At 38.3% G+C, this 13,698-nt stretch overlaps 1 protein-coding gene across 1 annotated transcript in view; it reads left to right on the top strand.

Moving 5' to 3' along the window:
* Positions 1-981: 981 nt before the first annotated feature.
* The window catches only part of LOC122769441 (dmX-like protein 1), a 38,395-nt gene continuing 25,678 nt past the window's right edge, over positions 982-13,698 (top strand). Inside the window, exons 1-13 of the mRNA XM_044025966.1 lie at positions 982-1,382; positions 3,283-3,509; positions 4,817-4,942; positions 7,678-7,755; positions 8,169-8,247; positions 8,384-8,525; positions 8,903-8,969; positions 9,195-9,379; positions 9,839-10,043; positions 10,650-10,830; positions 11,396-11,572; positions 11,668-11,909; positions 12,465-13,170. Of these exons, the coding sequence (XP_043881901.1) occupies positions 3,423-3,509; positions 4,817-4,942; positions 7,678-7,755; positions 8,169-8,247; positions 8,384-8,525; positions 8,903-8,969; positions 9,195-9,379; positions 9,839-10,043; positions 10,650-10,830; positions 11,396-11,572; positions 11,668-11,909; positions 12,465-13,170 (2,275 nt within the window). The 5' untranslated portion in view covers positions 982-1,382; positions 3,283-3,422. The remainder of the gene's footprint in view (positions 1,383-3,282; positions 3,510-4,816; positions 4,943-7,677; positions 7,756-8,168; positions 8,248-8,383; positions 8,526-8,902; positions 8,970-9,194; positions 9,380-9,838; positions 10,044-10,649; positions 10,831-11,395; positions 11,573-11,667; positions 11,910-12,464; positions 13,171-13,698) is intronic.

Genomic DNA, 13,698 nt, shown 5'->3' with positions numbered 1-13,698 from the left:
GCAAGCAGAGGTCTCAAATGCACGGCCCGCAGACCTCATGCGCCCCACCACTTAATATCAAGTTATAATGAGTTATTTCTGTATGTTTTTGTTTTATTAATAATAAAAAAATGGTGAGCTAGTTATCGTTCCATATCAAAACAAACACTTTTATTTTGAAATTATGTGAAATATCATCATAATTATTATTATTATTACGATATCATTTTTCTCAAAAAGTTTGACCCTTTTTTCACTTTTTCACAGGCCTCCTACTGAACCAAACCAGATACTGAGTGGCCCCCCACGTCATTTGAGTTTGAGATCCCTGATGGAAAGAGAAAATGGAAGACACTGAAAAAACTATAAAATAATGATGTGAAAGTAATGACATTCTTCATTACTTCCCATGACAGTAAAGAGTAATTTATCCATTTTCTGTCTAGTCCACTTTCTTATGAGAAAAGTTTATCTCATGCATAGTTAATCTGTAAGTTATGTCTAAATCATAAAAGAGAAGTCACTTCAGTTTGATAGATTATTGCTTCACTAATCAATTAATGTTTTGTTTTTGTTTTTTCTCTATTTTGTGTGTTTTACTTTCGGTTCTTCTTTTGCAAGGCAAAAGGACTTCAAGTACATCCGAGACATCAACACTCTCACTCATGTTCAAATCATATGTATACTATGCTATGCTATGGTACACCCTGGACAGTTCTGCAGTCCATCACAGAGCCACATATAGAGACCAACAACCATCCACTCTCACACCTATGGTCAATTCAGATTGAGGTCACTATGTAACCACTATTTACAACATTGTTAGGCAGAGGACCTTTGCAAAACACATAGAACCTTGAAGCAGATGCATCTGCATGTGGACTAATGAGAGTATAATCTGGATCAAATGTTGTGTTGCTTGTGTGTGTGCTTTAAAAAAATATTATTATTATTATTATTTTGTGTGATGTACTCAGCTTGTCAAACACAACTACAAAGACCATCATGCATTGCAACGAAACAGCAATTCTCATGACACATCTCTCTACCACAAGTAAAAGCTTCCTCTTTTGGAAGCATCCACTGTGCTAACCTTTGGGTAGTGGTTGGCTCCCTTGCCTTGAGGTTGTCATTTTGACACGTAAACCAGTAATCGTATCGACAGGTAGAGGCCGCCGGGCACTAAATATGTGCCGTCAGTGAGCCGCTGGTGCAGCTAGCGCTCTAGCTCAGAAGCTTGCTAAAACAGCCACAGAAGCTAGTGTGCGCTAATGGCAGCTAACTGAGGTGACCGCACTGGTCAACTCTAATGTTTGGGAGCTACGTTCACCACGAAGGAGCAGCTGACAGAAGAAAACGTTGACACTGTTTCTACGGGATACTCGACGTGGAAGCAGAACTCGGTGAGTAACGCAATCGCTTATGTGACACTGCGTCTTCGGTAGACTGTACAGCTGACTAGCTAAACTTGACGGCTAAGTTAGCGTCATGACACGAAAACAGGTCAGTCATGTATATGAGGTGTCTCTATTAATGTGGAGACACATATTTATGCAAACCAATGACACAACTTTGATGTTTTACTTTGTTGTCACCTTTTAATACGTTGTCGTATGAACATTTTGTCACGTGAGTTGCCACAGTTCAGAGATGATGAGGCTTATTTTTCTCCCCGTTTATGAAGTAAGATCGTGATTTTATCACTGCCCTATTTATGGATCATGTTTCTAAACTACCTTTAAAAGTACAGGGCCTGTTTTCACTCAAAACACAACCATTGAGACTTCATTGACCGTACAAAAAAACCCTCATTGTTTATCACCTTATATGTCTATGCAACTGTTTTATATAGCACGCCTAAGGATATACTTTCAGAGAATATAAATATGCGATCGAACCGCAGAATGAAGACAGTCACACTGCTTGACAGAAGTGGAATATTACAGTAATGAGCAATTCTTGAGAATATAATTGTTTTTAATTAGTAAAGACCAGGACTGAATGATTTGGGGGAAAATATCTAATTGCAATGAAAGTTTCTGTTCAGTATTCACATTGTAGTAGATTTAAAACGGATGCCATCTAAATATTAACTACTCTTTCATCCATCCATCCATCCATCCATTATCTACCTCTTTATTCTAACATAATTCCCATTACAGTAACATTAACAGTTAAGTATAAAAACACAAGTGGATATTCATGCATAACATGTTAATTGCTGCCTTGCTATTTATTTGTTCATTGTGGAAATGAAATTAGGAGATTGATGAAAATAGTGAACAGATATACCAGTATTTTATAATCTTGATTTGTTTGTTTGTTTACTTTTTACTTGGACATGGCTCCTCCAATATTATCATCACTTATATTCACTGATTTATTTATATTCGACAAGACAAAGCACATCACAATGTGAGTTAACAGGTTACAGGTGATAATCCAGACACACCCACGCTGCACCCCTTTTAACAATGGCATGTCGTCTATTGACAAACAGGTATTTATGTTGGTCGTCCTTTTTGATAACATTATACATTTGATTTATCTGATGTTACCCACCTGAAAGCGCAACCTGCTTCTATTACTTTAGGACCTCTCAGATTCACTTCGAGTTTCTGCTCACAGTCCCTTGTTCCATTTCCAAATCTATACTAACAGTGTTGTCATTGATCTTGCTGAGCCCATAGTGTTAATCTTTAAAATGTTGATATTTGAAATGGCGGGAATTTTAATTTAAGAAATAGGCCGCCAGTGTCCCATTGTGGGATTAATTTCATGCAGTTTTGGACTGCTGTAAAAGTTAAGGAACACTGCAAAATTCTACAAAAAGAGTGCCTTCCCCTGTCCTCTGACTCGCTGCAGTTTCAGTTGGATGTTGGATTTTTACACTTGTCATATATTAATTATACAATATAAATCGTGCTTTGATTCACTCAGCCCTTCTTTTGGTCTCTCTTTCTCTCAAACTGTCACTCAAAGAGACTCACACACAACCACACAAGAGCAAAACCCCTGACAAGAAATGCATCAGTATAGGCAGGCTGGTGAAACAACATAATTTGGTCTTTTGGAACAGAAATAGCATGTAAACATAACATAGTGTGAGGGGAGTGAGGTCTGATTATATGTGATCTTAGAGAATGCACCCATGAAGCATTTTAATGCCAGGTGTGCACCAGTTACTAGGTCTAAACCGGGGAGGACTAATGTGCAGGGGTCAGTAGTTGTGCTTGCCTTAGCAAAATAAGTTTCTGCTTACATGTCTCTGTTTTTGTCTCTTCTTTCCTCTCTTCCAAACAGCATGTCTGTAGAGTCCCTAAAGTGAATTTACAGGCTTCAGACCAAGATGAACTCAAATTTCCCATGGTTCCCCATGAACCTCACCTGGAGTGGTTGGGTGTTTTGAGAAAGGACACACATCGGGTCTATAATCAAAAGTCATGAATCTCCATCAGGTCCTCACAGGGGCTGTCAACCCGGGAGACAATTGTTTCTCTGTAGGGAGTGTCAACAATGTGCCATTTACGGTAAGATATGTCAAGCTCTGGAAATATTTTCCTCCCTGACATGTAGGGGCTCTGTATCTTGAGGTGTGGGTAAACCGATAGGTCACTAAGACAATACACCCATTTTAGACCCTGCACTCAGTATTGCTGAATAAAAAGGATACCAGTCATATAAAATGATGCCAATGCTGTTGCAACCTGTGTTGTCTGGTGACACTCAAAATAGAAGTTTATAAGGACAGTAGCCTTCCTTATGTTCCTTTGTCACACCAGACATTACGATGTGTCATTGTAGGAAGTACCAAATGAATCACATCAATGAATTTTGGTCATCATACATTTTTATTTATACATGTTCTCTTTTTCTGTCCCATTTCAGATAGTATTCAGTAAAAGATGTCATACAAGTGGTACCACACAACACAGGACAATTTCTTAAAAAATACCTTGTTGCACAAGAGTTTGAGCAGTTGTTCTGTCTATGAAACAAGGAACAGCTTTTCTGTTTCAAGGATTGTTTTCAGCAATAACAAACAAACACCTCATTAGCTGTGTTTACCCTGGTTTGAACAAAAACAATTTACAGGGCTGAATTATTAATCTTCTTTTCTGTGTAGCTCATCTCTCTAGACCAAAATCATGTTTTTTTTTGTCTGTATTATAATGCAAAAGTATTGTGTTTGTGTTGGTCAAAGATTGCTTTACCGGCTTCGTCACAACACCCACACTATTTTTCTCTCAAAGACAGTGATGGAGAGAAATAACAACTTAGGCCAGGTTTAAACAAAAATACTTGTTATTATTTGTAATTTTTAAAATCGACCAGTTTTAGAAACAACTGACTGGCTAGATAGCAATGATACAATGGGGTTACTCAAGCATTGCCTAATGGAATTAAGAATGAAAGATTGTTTTGTCATATTAACTGTATAAATGAAGTGATTAACAACAGGATGAAAGCACTCTTTGTTTAAGATTAAGACTTTATTTCATGTCTTGAATTCAGAAAGGCAGTACCTCTGATAGCATTTGTCACAAGGACCTGAGCTATTCAGTGACTGGATCAATAGCAGAACTATGTCCTTCTCTCTGTCCTCTTGTAAAAGAGTCACAGTCACAGTGCATCATAGCTCATGTGAAGAGCTCCATCTGAGCGCTATGGAAATAGAGTGTATAATTTAAATCTTGCTGCTTTCTCTTCAGAGGTGTCACATGATGGCAGAGCAAAAGTGCAATTCAAGTGTGACCCTTCATGCAATTCTCTCTGGATTGAGCAGAGTGTCATCTTAATCTATTCTCTCTACTCTTTTCTTTGTCCTCTGACATAGGCCTATGCGTCAGGTTGCGACGTGGTTATTTTGGGAAGTGACTTTGAGCGACTGCAGATCATCCCAGGGGCCAAGCATGGCAATATCCAGGTTGGCTGTGTCGACTGCTCACTGCAGGGTGGACAGGTAAGAGCCCATGAGGTCAATCTGGTATGTTGCTGAAATGCCACAGTTTTATTGAATACAGACACCATTGTATTACAGTTTAAATTCATATTTATTTTGTGTTAAACAAATTAGATTATTGGTGCATTGAATTTACTTTGGAAGTTGGAATTGGGAGTGATGTCACCTCTGAGTTGACAGTGTTTCAGTTGAGCAATCAGAAAAAAAACATGGATACTCACAGGACTATAGACAACTTATAAACCAATATATACACTCCACCTGGAGCACACTTAAGAGTATTATGCATACAACTGACTTAATGGGAAACAAATAAGACAGAAGTACAATAAACAATAAATTAAGTTTGCTGTGACTTACTGACTTGGAAATCTTACCTGAGGGGAGTTTTCATTTCAAACCTTGGCTTGAGAAATTCCAAGTTCCAACTACAACTGCAACACACCATTATTTATTATGTATAAGTAATCACATGTAATGTAAACTGAATCACAATTATTGTACTATGAGTCAATAGAAGATAAAGCTCTTGATGCAAGACAGTGTTGTGCTATGAAATTGTATTTCAGAATTTAAGCAATATAATGCAACATTATTACACTGTACAGTCATCATGAAAAACAAACCAGTATGACCCAAATTACAAAAAAAGGGGCATAAAAGTTTGTTTTTGTACCGTGAAGCACAATTACATGTTTACATGGCTACATGTGTGGCAGAAGAACTTTATTCAGGGGTTTGCCAATATCATGCTCATCTTAAGAATCCTATACACGTTTTCTTTCTTTGTTCTTTTTAACACTTTTAAGTGTACTGTGACTGGTGTGCAAAGTACAAGCTCTGCATTGCTCTAATTAAATGTTGGCAGCTTAATGTTTTCAGAAAATCATTTGTTGGCAACGTCAAAGGCACTGTAAAAAACTTGAGCTTCCAGTCATCAACTCTAAGTGAAGGAAGCATTAACAAGTAAAGCATGTAGTGATACACAAGAAGATATCTCCTTTATGAGCTCTGGTTTTGAGTATTGGCACAAACAACAGATCTGGTGTGATATGTTTTAATGTGCATTTGAAGTAGATTTCTAGGAGAAAATGGATTTGTGAAATGATTTAGTTATTTATAATTTCCAATTCCATCTGTGTGACAGAGATAATGACAAGTTGCTCTCTTTGTGCGGCGTCCGTTTCATGTTTAATTTCTTTTATTATTTATGTTTTGGCAGGACTGCAAATTGCTGTTTAAAATTGAAGCTTTGAAATATTTTTTATGGTATTTGGTATGGAAAGGTTGATATCTGCCTTTCATAACTTTTTCAATTCAAATCAGTCTTATCTGTGGCAAAATCATTCAGAAATTGGAGGAATTATGTATAAATAAAGACCCTAAATCCCAACTGCACTACAGTTAATGTTAAGTCTCCAGACCGGGGAGTCTGGTAGTCTGCAGTTTGTTTTTAATTTGTTAGTTTTTTTTCCTCACCGGAAGCTAAAGCAGTCCATGGTATTAATGAGCCCGCTCCGCTCAGCTACTCTAATTCTGCATTTGATTTTACAATTGTTATAGAGTTGCTGCTACATTTGCATACACTTGAAAGTCCTTCCTAAAGATATTACCATGAGTAGTCATTATTTCCAGATCCAGAAAAAAACAGACAGGGCTGATTTCATTCAGAGAGGGGTGTTTATATTCACCCAATCTCTTGCCACTACCCTCATGTGATATTTAATCCAATTGAGCTGGGCCACAACTAATCTCACATGCCTCTAGCGTGGTTTAGCATTTCTTAAAACGTGCTCAGCTGGTATTCTTGCCCTTCTCCACACTGTGAACAGTACAGTGCTATTAGTTTACAAGGTATTGTTGAGCTCATAATGTAAGTGGCTGCACTGTGTATATACTGTGTAATAACCACCTACTGTCCTTTATTTTGAAATTTCACCTACAGACAAATAGTTTTAATGAAATAAGAAAAGTTTTTTGTAATATTTATTTATTACTTATTTATGCAAATGGAAGATTTGCAGAAGCATAGCAACATGCAGCAGCAGGCTTTTATGTCTTCCATCTGGTTGGACACTACCGTTATTTGCCTTGCTTAATGCCATGAACAGAAGTTTATTTTTTAGAGTGCAGTAAAAATAATGGCATATTTAGATTACCTCAGAATTTGTGGTTATCAGTTGCTGTAGTAAGCAAATCAAAACAAACCTATGTAGTGCAGCATTGCACCTTTACACATGAGTATGTGGCTCACTTATTCAAAGAATCCACTCGCGGACAGTCGGCATATTCTTTACCTCACAAAAGACACAGCTGCTCTTATCCAAGACTTAGACCTAGGGTTGTTATTTGTCTAAATTGCCATTGTAATCCATCCATTCCCACACTAACATTGTGACTGTGGCTGCCATAGAGAGCACTATAGCATCTTATCAGTAGTCTGTGCATACAGTCGACAAGGCAACAACACTGGGTTGATACAGGCTATATATTTTTAGTTTATTGAGGGACTATGCTCATTAATTGTTGAGCGATGCCATGGTTGTATTCCCCAGTGTGGCTTCCATTTATTAAATTCAATAACTGCAATGTTTTATATCTGTGTGTGTTATTTAAAGCAGTGAATTTTAAATCTTTTTCCATTTCAAGAAATATATGTGTAATGATGCATGGTTTCACAGTGAATCAGAAAGTATTTCTTGATGTGTAATCTGATGCCTTTTCTCTGTTGACAGATTGCAGCTTCCTATGGAAGCACTGTGTGCATCTTTGAGCCTGTTCAGCACCCAGGTCAAAAGGATGCATCATCGACTGTAAGTAACCTATGTTCTATTTTAATTACTGTCTGTTCACGCAGTTATTCAAACAAGACATTTCTCTTTCAGGCAATGCACTCGTAGTTAGTTAAAAGAGATTGGAATATTTTCCCTCTAATCCTATTAGTTTTACCAGGGAAGAACAAATGTTTGAAATACACACACATATTCTAACTGAATCTAGTCATGAAGTCACTATTTCTTTTACACAATGAAATTAAATCATTTTTACACAATGAACAATGCTCAGTATCTCTTTCATAGTAGAAGTCTCCTGCCAGCACACTTGCAGTCCATGTGGCCTGATCACAAGTTGCTCACATGGAAGCAGCTTCACTGGCAGCTCACTCTTGTAAATAATGGTGGAACTGAGTAAAGTAAATGATGTTTTGCTTTTTCTTTCTTTGCAGAAGTTTCACTGCCAGTGGCAGAAGACTGGTCAGTTTGTATTGCATTCAATAGTACGCAACCTGGCATGGCACCCCACAGGTACTTTGAGATATAATTTGTTTCTTAATGTCACATATCTTACCAAAAGTAACTCAAAAGCATTAATGGTAAGTTATTATTATTTTTTAATTTTATGACAATAATACTGTAAGATTGAATGTGTTTGTGTGTCTAGGCAGCACTCTCTTAACAGGCTCTAGTAGCCTTCAGTTGTGGGCTAATGCTGATGGACTTACAGAGGAAACTGAAGGAGGAAAGCAGCCTGAAATGACCATGATAGATTCTCATTGTGCCTGGAGGTGCATCTGGCAGAGCAAGTAAGAACTGATGAAGACCTTAACATGGAGATTTGAAAAAGGAAGGAACTTTATTTATTCAAAACGTCTACTTCACCTCACTTACCTGACGTTATCAACAGTTTTTTTGTTTTTTACTAAATAGAACATTTATAAACCAGCTAGTTCCATTGGTGATACATTTAGCTTAACTTTTCAGCCTTCTTATTTACTTTTCTGAGATGAAGAATTGTGTTTTAGCATGCATTAGTAACATGCAGATAAACAGTCCATGAGAGAGCAGGAAATGTGGAAAAAGAAACAATGACAGAAATTCATCAGCTATCAGCTTTTTAATTGATCTGAAGTCATATTTTTGTAAAGGCTACTGTATTTTTTTTTTCCTTTTTTGTCTTAAGGACAGCCTCTCCAGTCAGTTTGATGAAGTTTTCACCTGATGGGGATTTCTTTGCTACTGCTGGACAGGTAAGCATCTTTTACCTGGGGTGGCTAAACCTGTTCAAATTTGCATACAAACTACCCTGTAGACTACCCTGTTTCTTTGTTTATTTACAATGACAGAGCTTGTGGTAATGACATAATTTTAATTGTCAGTAACTAAACAATACTGTCTTGCCCTCTTCTCCAACCTAATGGCTATAACTCTGCACCATGCCTTCAATTATATGCCTATTTGTGTCTCTTTTACAGGATGACTGCTTAGTAAAGGTCTGGTACTGCACCAGCAAGTGGAAGTCGGGTGTTTCGAGACTTTTTATTCCTCCAGATCCCAGTGTCAGTGTCCAGGGAAAGCTGGCCTTCTCCTTTGTCTACCTGGCCCACCCTCGTTCTGTTACCGGCTTCTCTTGGAGGAAAACCAGCACATATATGCCACGGTATATAAACTGTCAGAGCAAAATTACACAGTCCCACTTTTGCAGCCAAATTTTCCCAAAGTGAAGTATGATTGGTCCTTCTAAATTGCAAACACTCAGATAGGAACCATATCAATACATATGGCATTACTTTTTAGATGATCAGGAATATTGATAGGTGTGCGTCCTCTGTCTGACACATTCAAATCCATGGCTGATTGGGGGTTTGGGGGGCAGAATACTCACTACAGAATACACCATTACCACCTGTGCTTAATCACAATACAATTTCTCAAGAAATAGTCATTTTATTGGGGACCTTTCAAATGGTTCCTGGGACTCACTACATTGAAAATCTATCAACATCACTGGATGATAAACGGTCAATATTAGATAATTAACACAATTATGGGTTGGAATTATTGGTGGACTTCTAACTAAACCATTATTTTTCCTCTTCCCTTTTATTCTTCCAAAAAGAGGTGCGGTGTGTAATGTTCTGCTCACCTGCTGTAAGGACAGTGTGTGTCGGCTCTGGGCAGAGACACTGTTGCCGGGTGACGGCCTCATGTCTGGGCTCCTCAACAACAATGCATCTGGCCAGCACAATGACGCACCTAGATGTGCTGCTCCTACTAGAAAACACACCTGCAACGGGAAGGTGCAAGGAAATACAACACATGAAGTAAGGAACTTTATTGTACGTTTTATAGTTGCCAGTTTATCTTTTCTAATATTTGTTCTAATATTATTAAAGCTTTGTGGAAGGCTTTGGATGAAATCAGTGAATAAGTCTCCTTATTGTTTGGCCACTGTGGGCCACTTTTCTACTGTATATGCATTTAAAAGTCAATGTATAACCAGGCCTCACTGTCAAATAACAGAGCCCAGGGCTCATGAGCAGATAGGAAAATTTATTTGTAAATGTCTCTTCTCTGCCTTAAGAAAAGCCTGTAAAAGCTAGATGTGTGGAATTATTAAGTATCACAGATGAGAAATGCTTTTTCTGCGAGTGGATCATCCTGGCAGTCTAATAAGTCACTTCACCTGAAGAGAAACGCTAATTCACCATCGCAGAGAAGCTTTGTCAGTAGATACAAGTTGATTAATTCACAGTTTTTCCACAGTTTAAAAATGATTAATGGTGAACAATGTTTTTTCTCTATTATGTGTACAAAGAACAAGAAAGCATGTTGATTGACCCAAGCCATCATTCTTACAGGATTAGAAACAGTTATATAATTGTCTGATTTCAATAATGTACATTTTCATTGTGTTTTATTTTTGACAGTTTAATTTTCAAGAACCATGGCACTTCTCTATAAATCAGGATGTGCCCAAGCTTTCCCAGACTGAGTGCCTGCCTCAGCATCAGAGCCGCCATTACCATCACAAAAAATGTAGCAGCAACATACCTCTTGCCAACGCCCTCTGCCACTTCCACATAGCTGCCAGCATCAACCCAGCTACAGGTTAGACTTGAAAACATAACTTTTTTAATCTAGTTGTTGATCGTTGAAACAGATTTGATTACATTTAGTGATCTATTTAAGCTGCACTTCTTAAAGAAAAAGCTATTAGTTATTCATAGTCCATAGAGGCTGCATAGAGAGAGTGGCCAATAATCAGTTGTTGGTCATCAGTTGGTCACATGGCTTGAATATTTTTATTTTTTTCAGCAAACATTCTGCAGATTTTATACGTCACCTGTGGTCCGTTCAAGTTCCAGTGACCTTTTAACCTCACTAAAAGTTGTTCTCAGTAAATTTTCATTTTGTTTATCTGTTTTTTGTGGGGTAGCTTAAACTTAAGTTTGACCTGAATCAGGACAGAACTGTAGGGTCATATTTGTACGCTTGAATTATATTTTAGCATATTTCAACCCACGCTCTTATTCATAAATGTAAATTTGCTCCAGCAGTTTTCTGGTTATCCAGCATGCCCCTAGTCTAATGTTATGTACATTTCTGTTATTCTCAACCCTCTTTGTTAAACGTTGTAATGCCTTATCACTTATTGATATTTTGTGTTCGTCAGACATTCCTCTGCTGCCCTCAATCTCCTCTCTGACTGCATCAGATGATGAGGAACCTGGAGGTCCTTTTACTGTCCACTGGCTCAACAACAAAGAGCTTCATTTCACTTTGGCTATGGAAGTCTTTCTGCAGCAGCTCCGAGGCAGCTTGGAGCAACGCAATGAATGCTCCAATGAAGGTATAGGAAAACATTTGGATCAAATTTTTATTTAAAAGGGTGTGCATATGAAAAAGAAGAATTCACATCGAGGCACTTTATGAATTCTCTTTCAGAGCCTGAGGATGAGGAGTACTCTGATGAAGAGGATCATGGTAGCAGGCCAAGTGATCCCCAAGGACCAGAGGCTGTGGAGCTTCCAGTTGCAGCAGTGGAGCATGAGGTGGATGTGCTGCTAGAAGAGTGGAATAAAGGGGCAGATATGTTGTTCAGCATCCATCCCATGGACGGCTCTCTGTTGGTCTGGAATGTTGACTGGTTGGATGAATACCAACCGGGAATGTTCAGACAAGCTCAGGTACATTCATATTTATGTAAAACAATGTATTAATGGCTACTTAATTTATGATTAAGTTACATTAACAAGCATAACCCTTTATAGTAATGTATTTTTCATTCATTTTTATGGATTGTCATATGCCATAACACATCTGCATCTCTGCATTTCTTGGTCAAACAATTGTCAGTTATATTTTCATTTTATTATTTAATTATCAGTGTAAACGAAATAGACTTTTGGGTTCACTCTTTTGAATGACTTGCAACCACATTTTCAAGTTTCAAGTGTTTTTTTGAGGGGGGGTCTTTGTCAATGTCAAAACATCACTTGCTGCTCAGCTTCAGAATGTAAATCAACATCAATTCAGCCCTTTATTTTGAGTCAAACTTTTAAAAACATAAATAAATAAATAAAATGGGTTCATGATTGTCATTGCCATCTATGTTATGCAGTTTCATATTTAATTAACCCTTTTATTTGAGTCCCACTAATCTATAAACTAATAGAGCTCTAGTTTTATTTATTGTTTGTTTGTTTTACATTTTACTACTCTAATGTCTCTCTTCCTCTCAGGTGTCTTTTGTGTCCCGTTTACCTGTGGCATTTCCTGCAGGCGATGCAATCTCCTTGAGCCACAGTGTTGTTTTGTATGCCTGCAACAAGAATGTGGATCTAGCTATCCAACATGGCAGACAACGACCACCTGGGACCACATTGCCTCAAACTAAATCTGCTTTAATAAGCTACAGAGACCAAGGAAAAGCTACACCCAGCAGTAGTCTTCGACTAAGCATTTTCACCCCAAACGTGCTTATGATCTCCAAACACGCCGATGGTTCTCTGAACCAGTGGGCAGTCAGTTTCGCAGAGGACTCTGCTTTCTCCACTGTCCTCAGTGTCTCTCATAAGTCACGGTACTGTGGCCACCGCTTCCACCTCAATGACCTGGCCTGTCACTCATTACTCCCTCTCCTCCTCACCACGTCACACCACAATGCTTTAAGGACACCAGAGGTAGACAACATTCTGGCTCCCCCAGAGGCCTGCTCTTCTGGTTTCTCTCTGCCCCGGAGTTCACGAGCCAGCCGGGCGTCCCTAGGTGTGGTTTCCCAAGATCCTAATGCAATCTACAGTGAGCTGATTCTATGGAGAGTGGACCCTGTTGGCCCTCTGTCTTTGTCAGGCGGGGTCTCAGAGCTAGCCAGGATCAATTCTCTCCACGCGTCAGCATTTGCTAATGTAGCCTGGTTGCCCACACTCATTCCCAGCAGCTGTTTAGGTAAGAAAAATATAATTACATTTTGCATGGGAGGTTTCTCATTAACTCCCTGTGTGTGCATGGGTTTTCTCCGGGTTCTCCGGCTTTCTCCCACAGTCCAAAAACATGGGAATTGGACACTCTAAATAGACCGCAGGTGTGAGTGAGTGAGAGATTAGATGGTTGTCTGTCTCTATTAGTGGCCCTGCAATGGACTGGCGACCTGTCCAGAGTGAACCCCACCTATCGCCCTATGTCATCTGAGATCGGCACAGTTCCCCCGTGATTTTGTGGAAGATAAAGCAGTAGAAGATGGATTTCTCATTACTTCATTATCATATCATACTTTTCTTTATCAAACTGTTATTCTGCTTTAGTATTATAGAGAAAATTCATTTTTTTCTGAATAACCAACTATGACCAAATTAATCAGTACTCAGCTATACAAGTAAACACTGAAATATTCTAGTACGAGTCTTTGCTGGACTTTAAATAGTCTGCACTGCATATCTTTTATAATTGTTCATTTAATTTATTATATCTCAATAT

Source organism: Solea senegalensis, linkage group LG5, assembly GCF_019176455.1.
Source record: "Solea senegalensis isolate Sse05_10M linkage group LG5, IFAPA_SoseM_1, whole genome shotgun sequence".
Taxonomy (NCBI): domain Eukaryota; kingdom Metazoa; phylum Chordata; class Actinopteri; order Pleuronectiformes; family Soleidae; genus Solea; species Solea senegalensis.
Note: the sequence above shows the minus strand (reverse complement) of the source record. Positions and strands in the feature narration are given on the sequence as shown.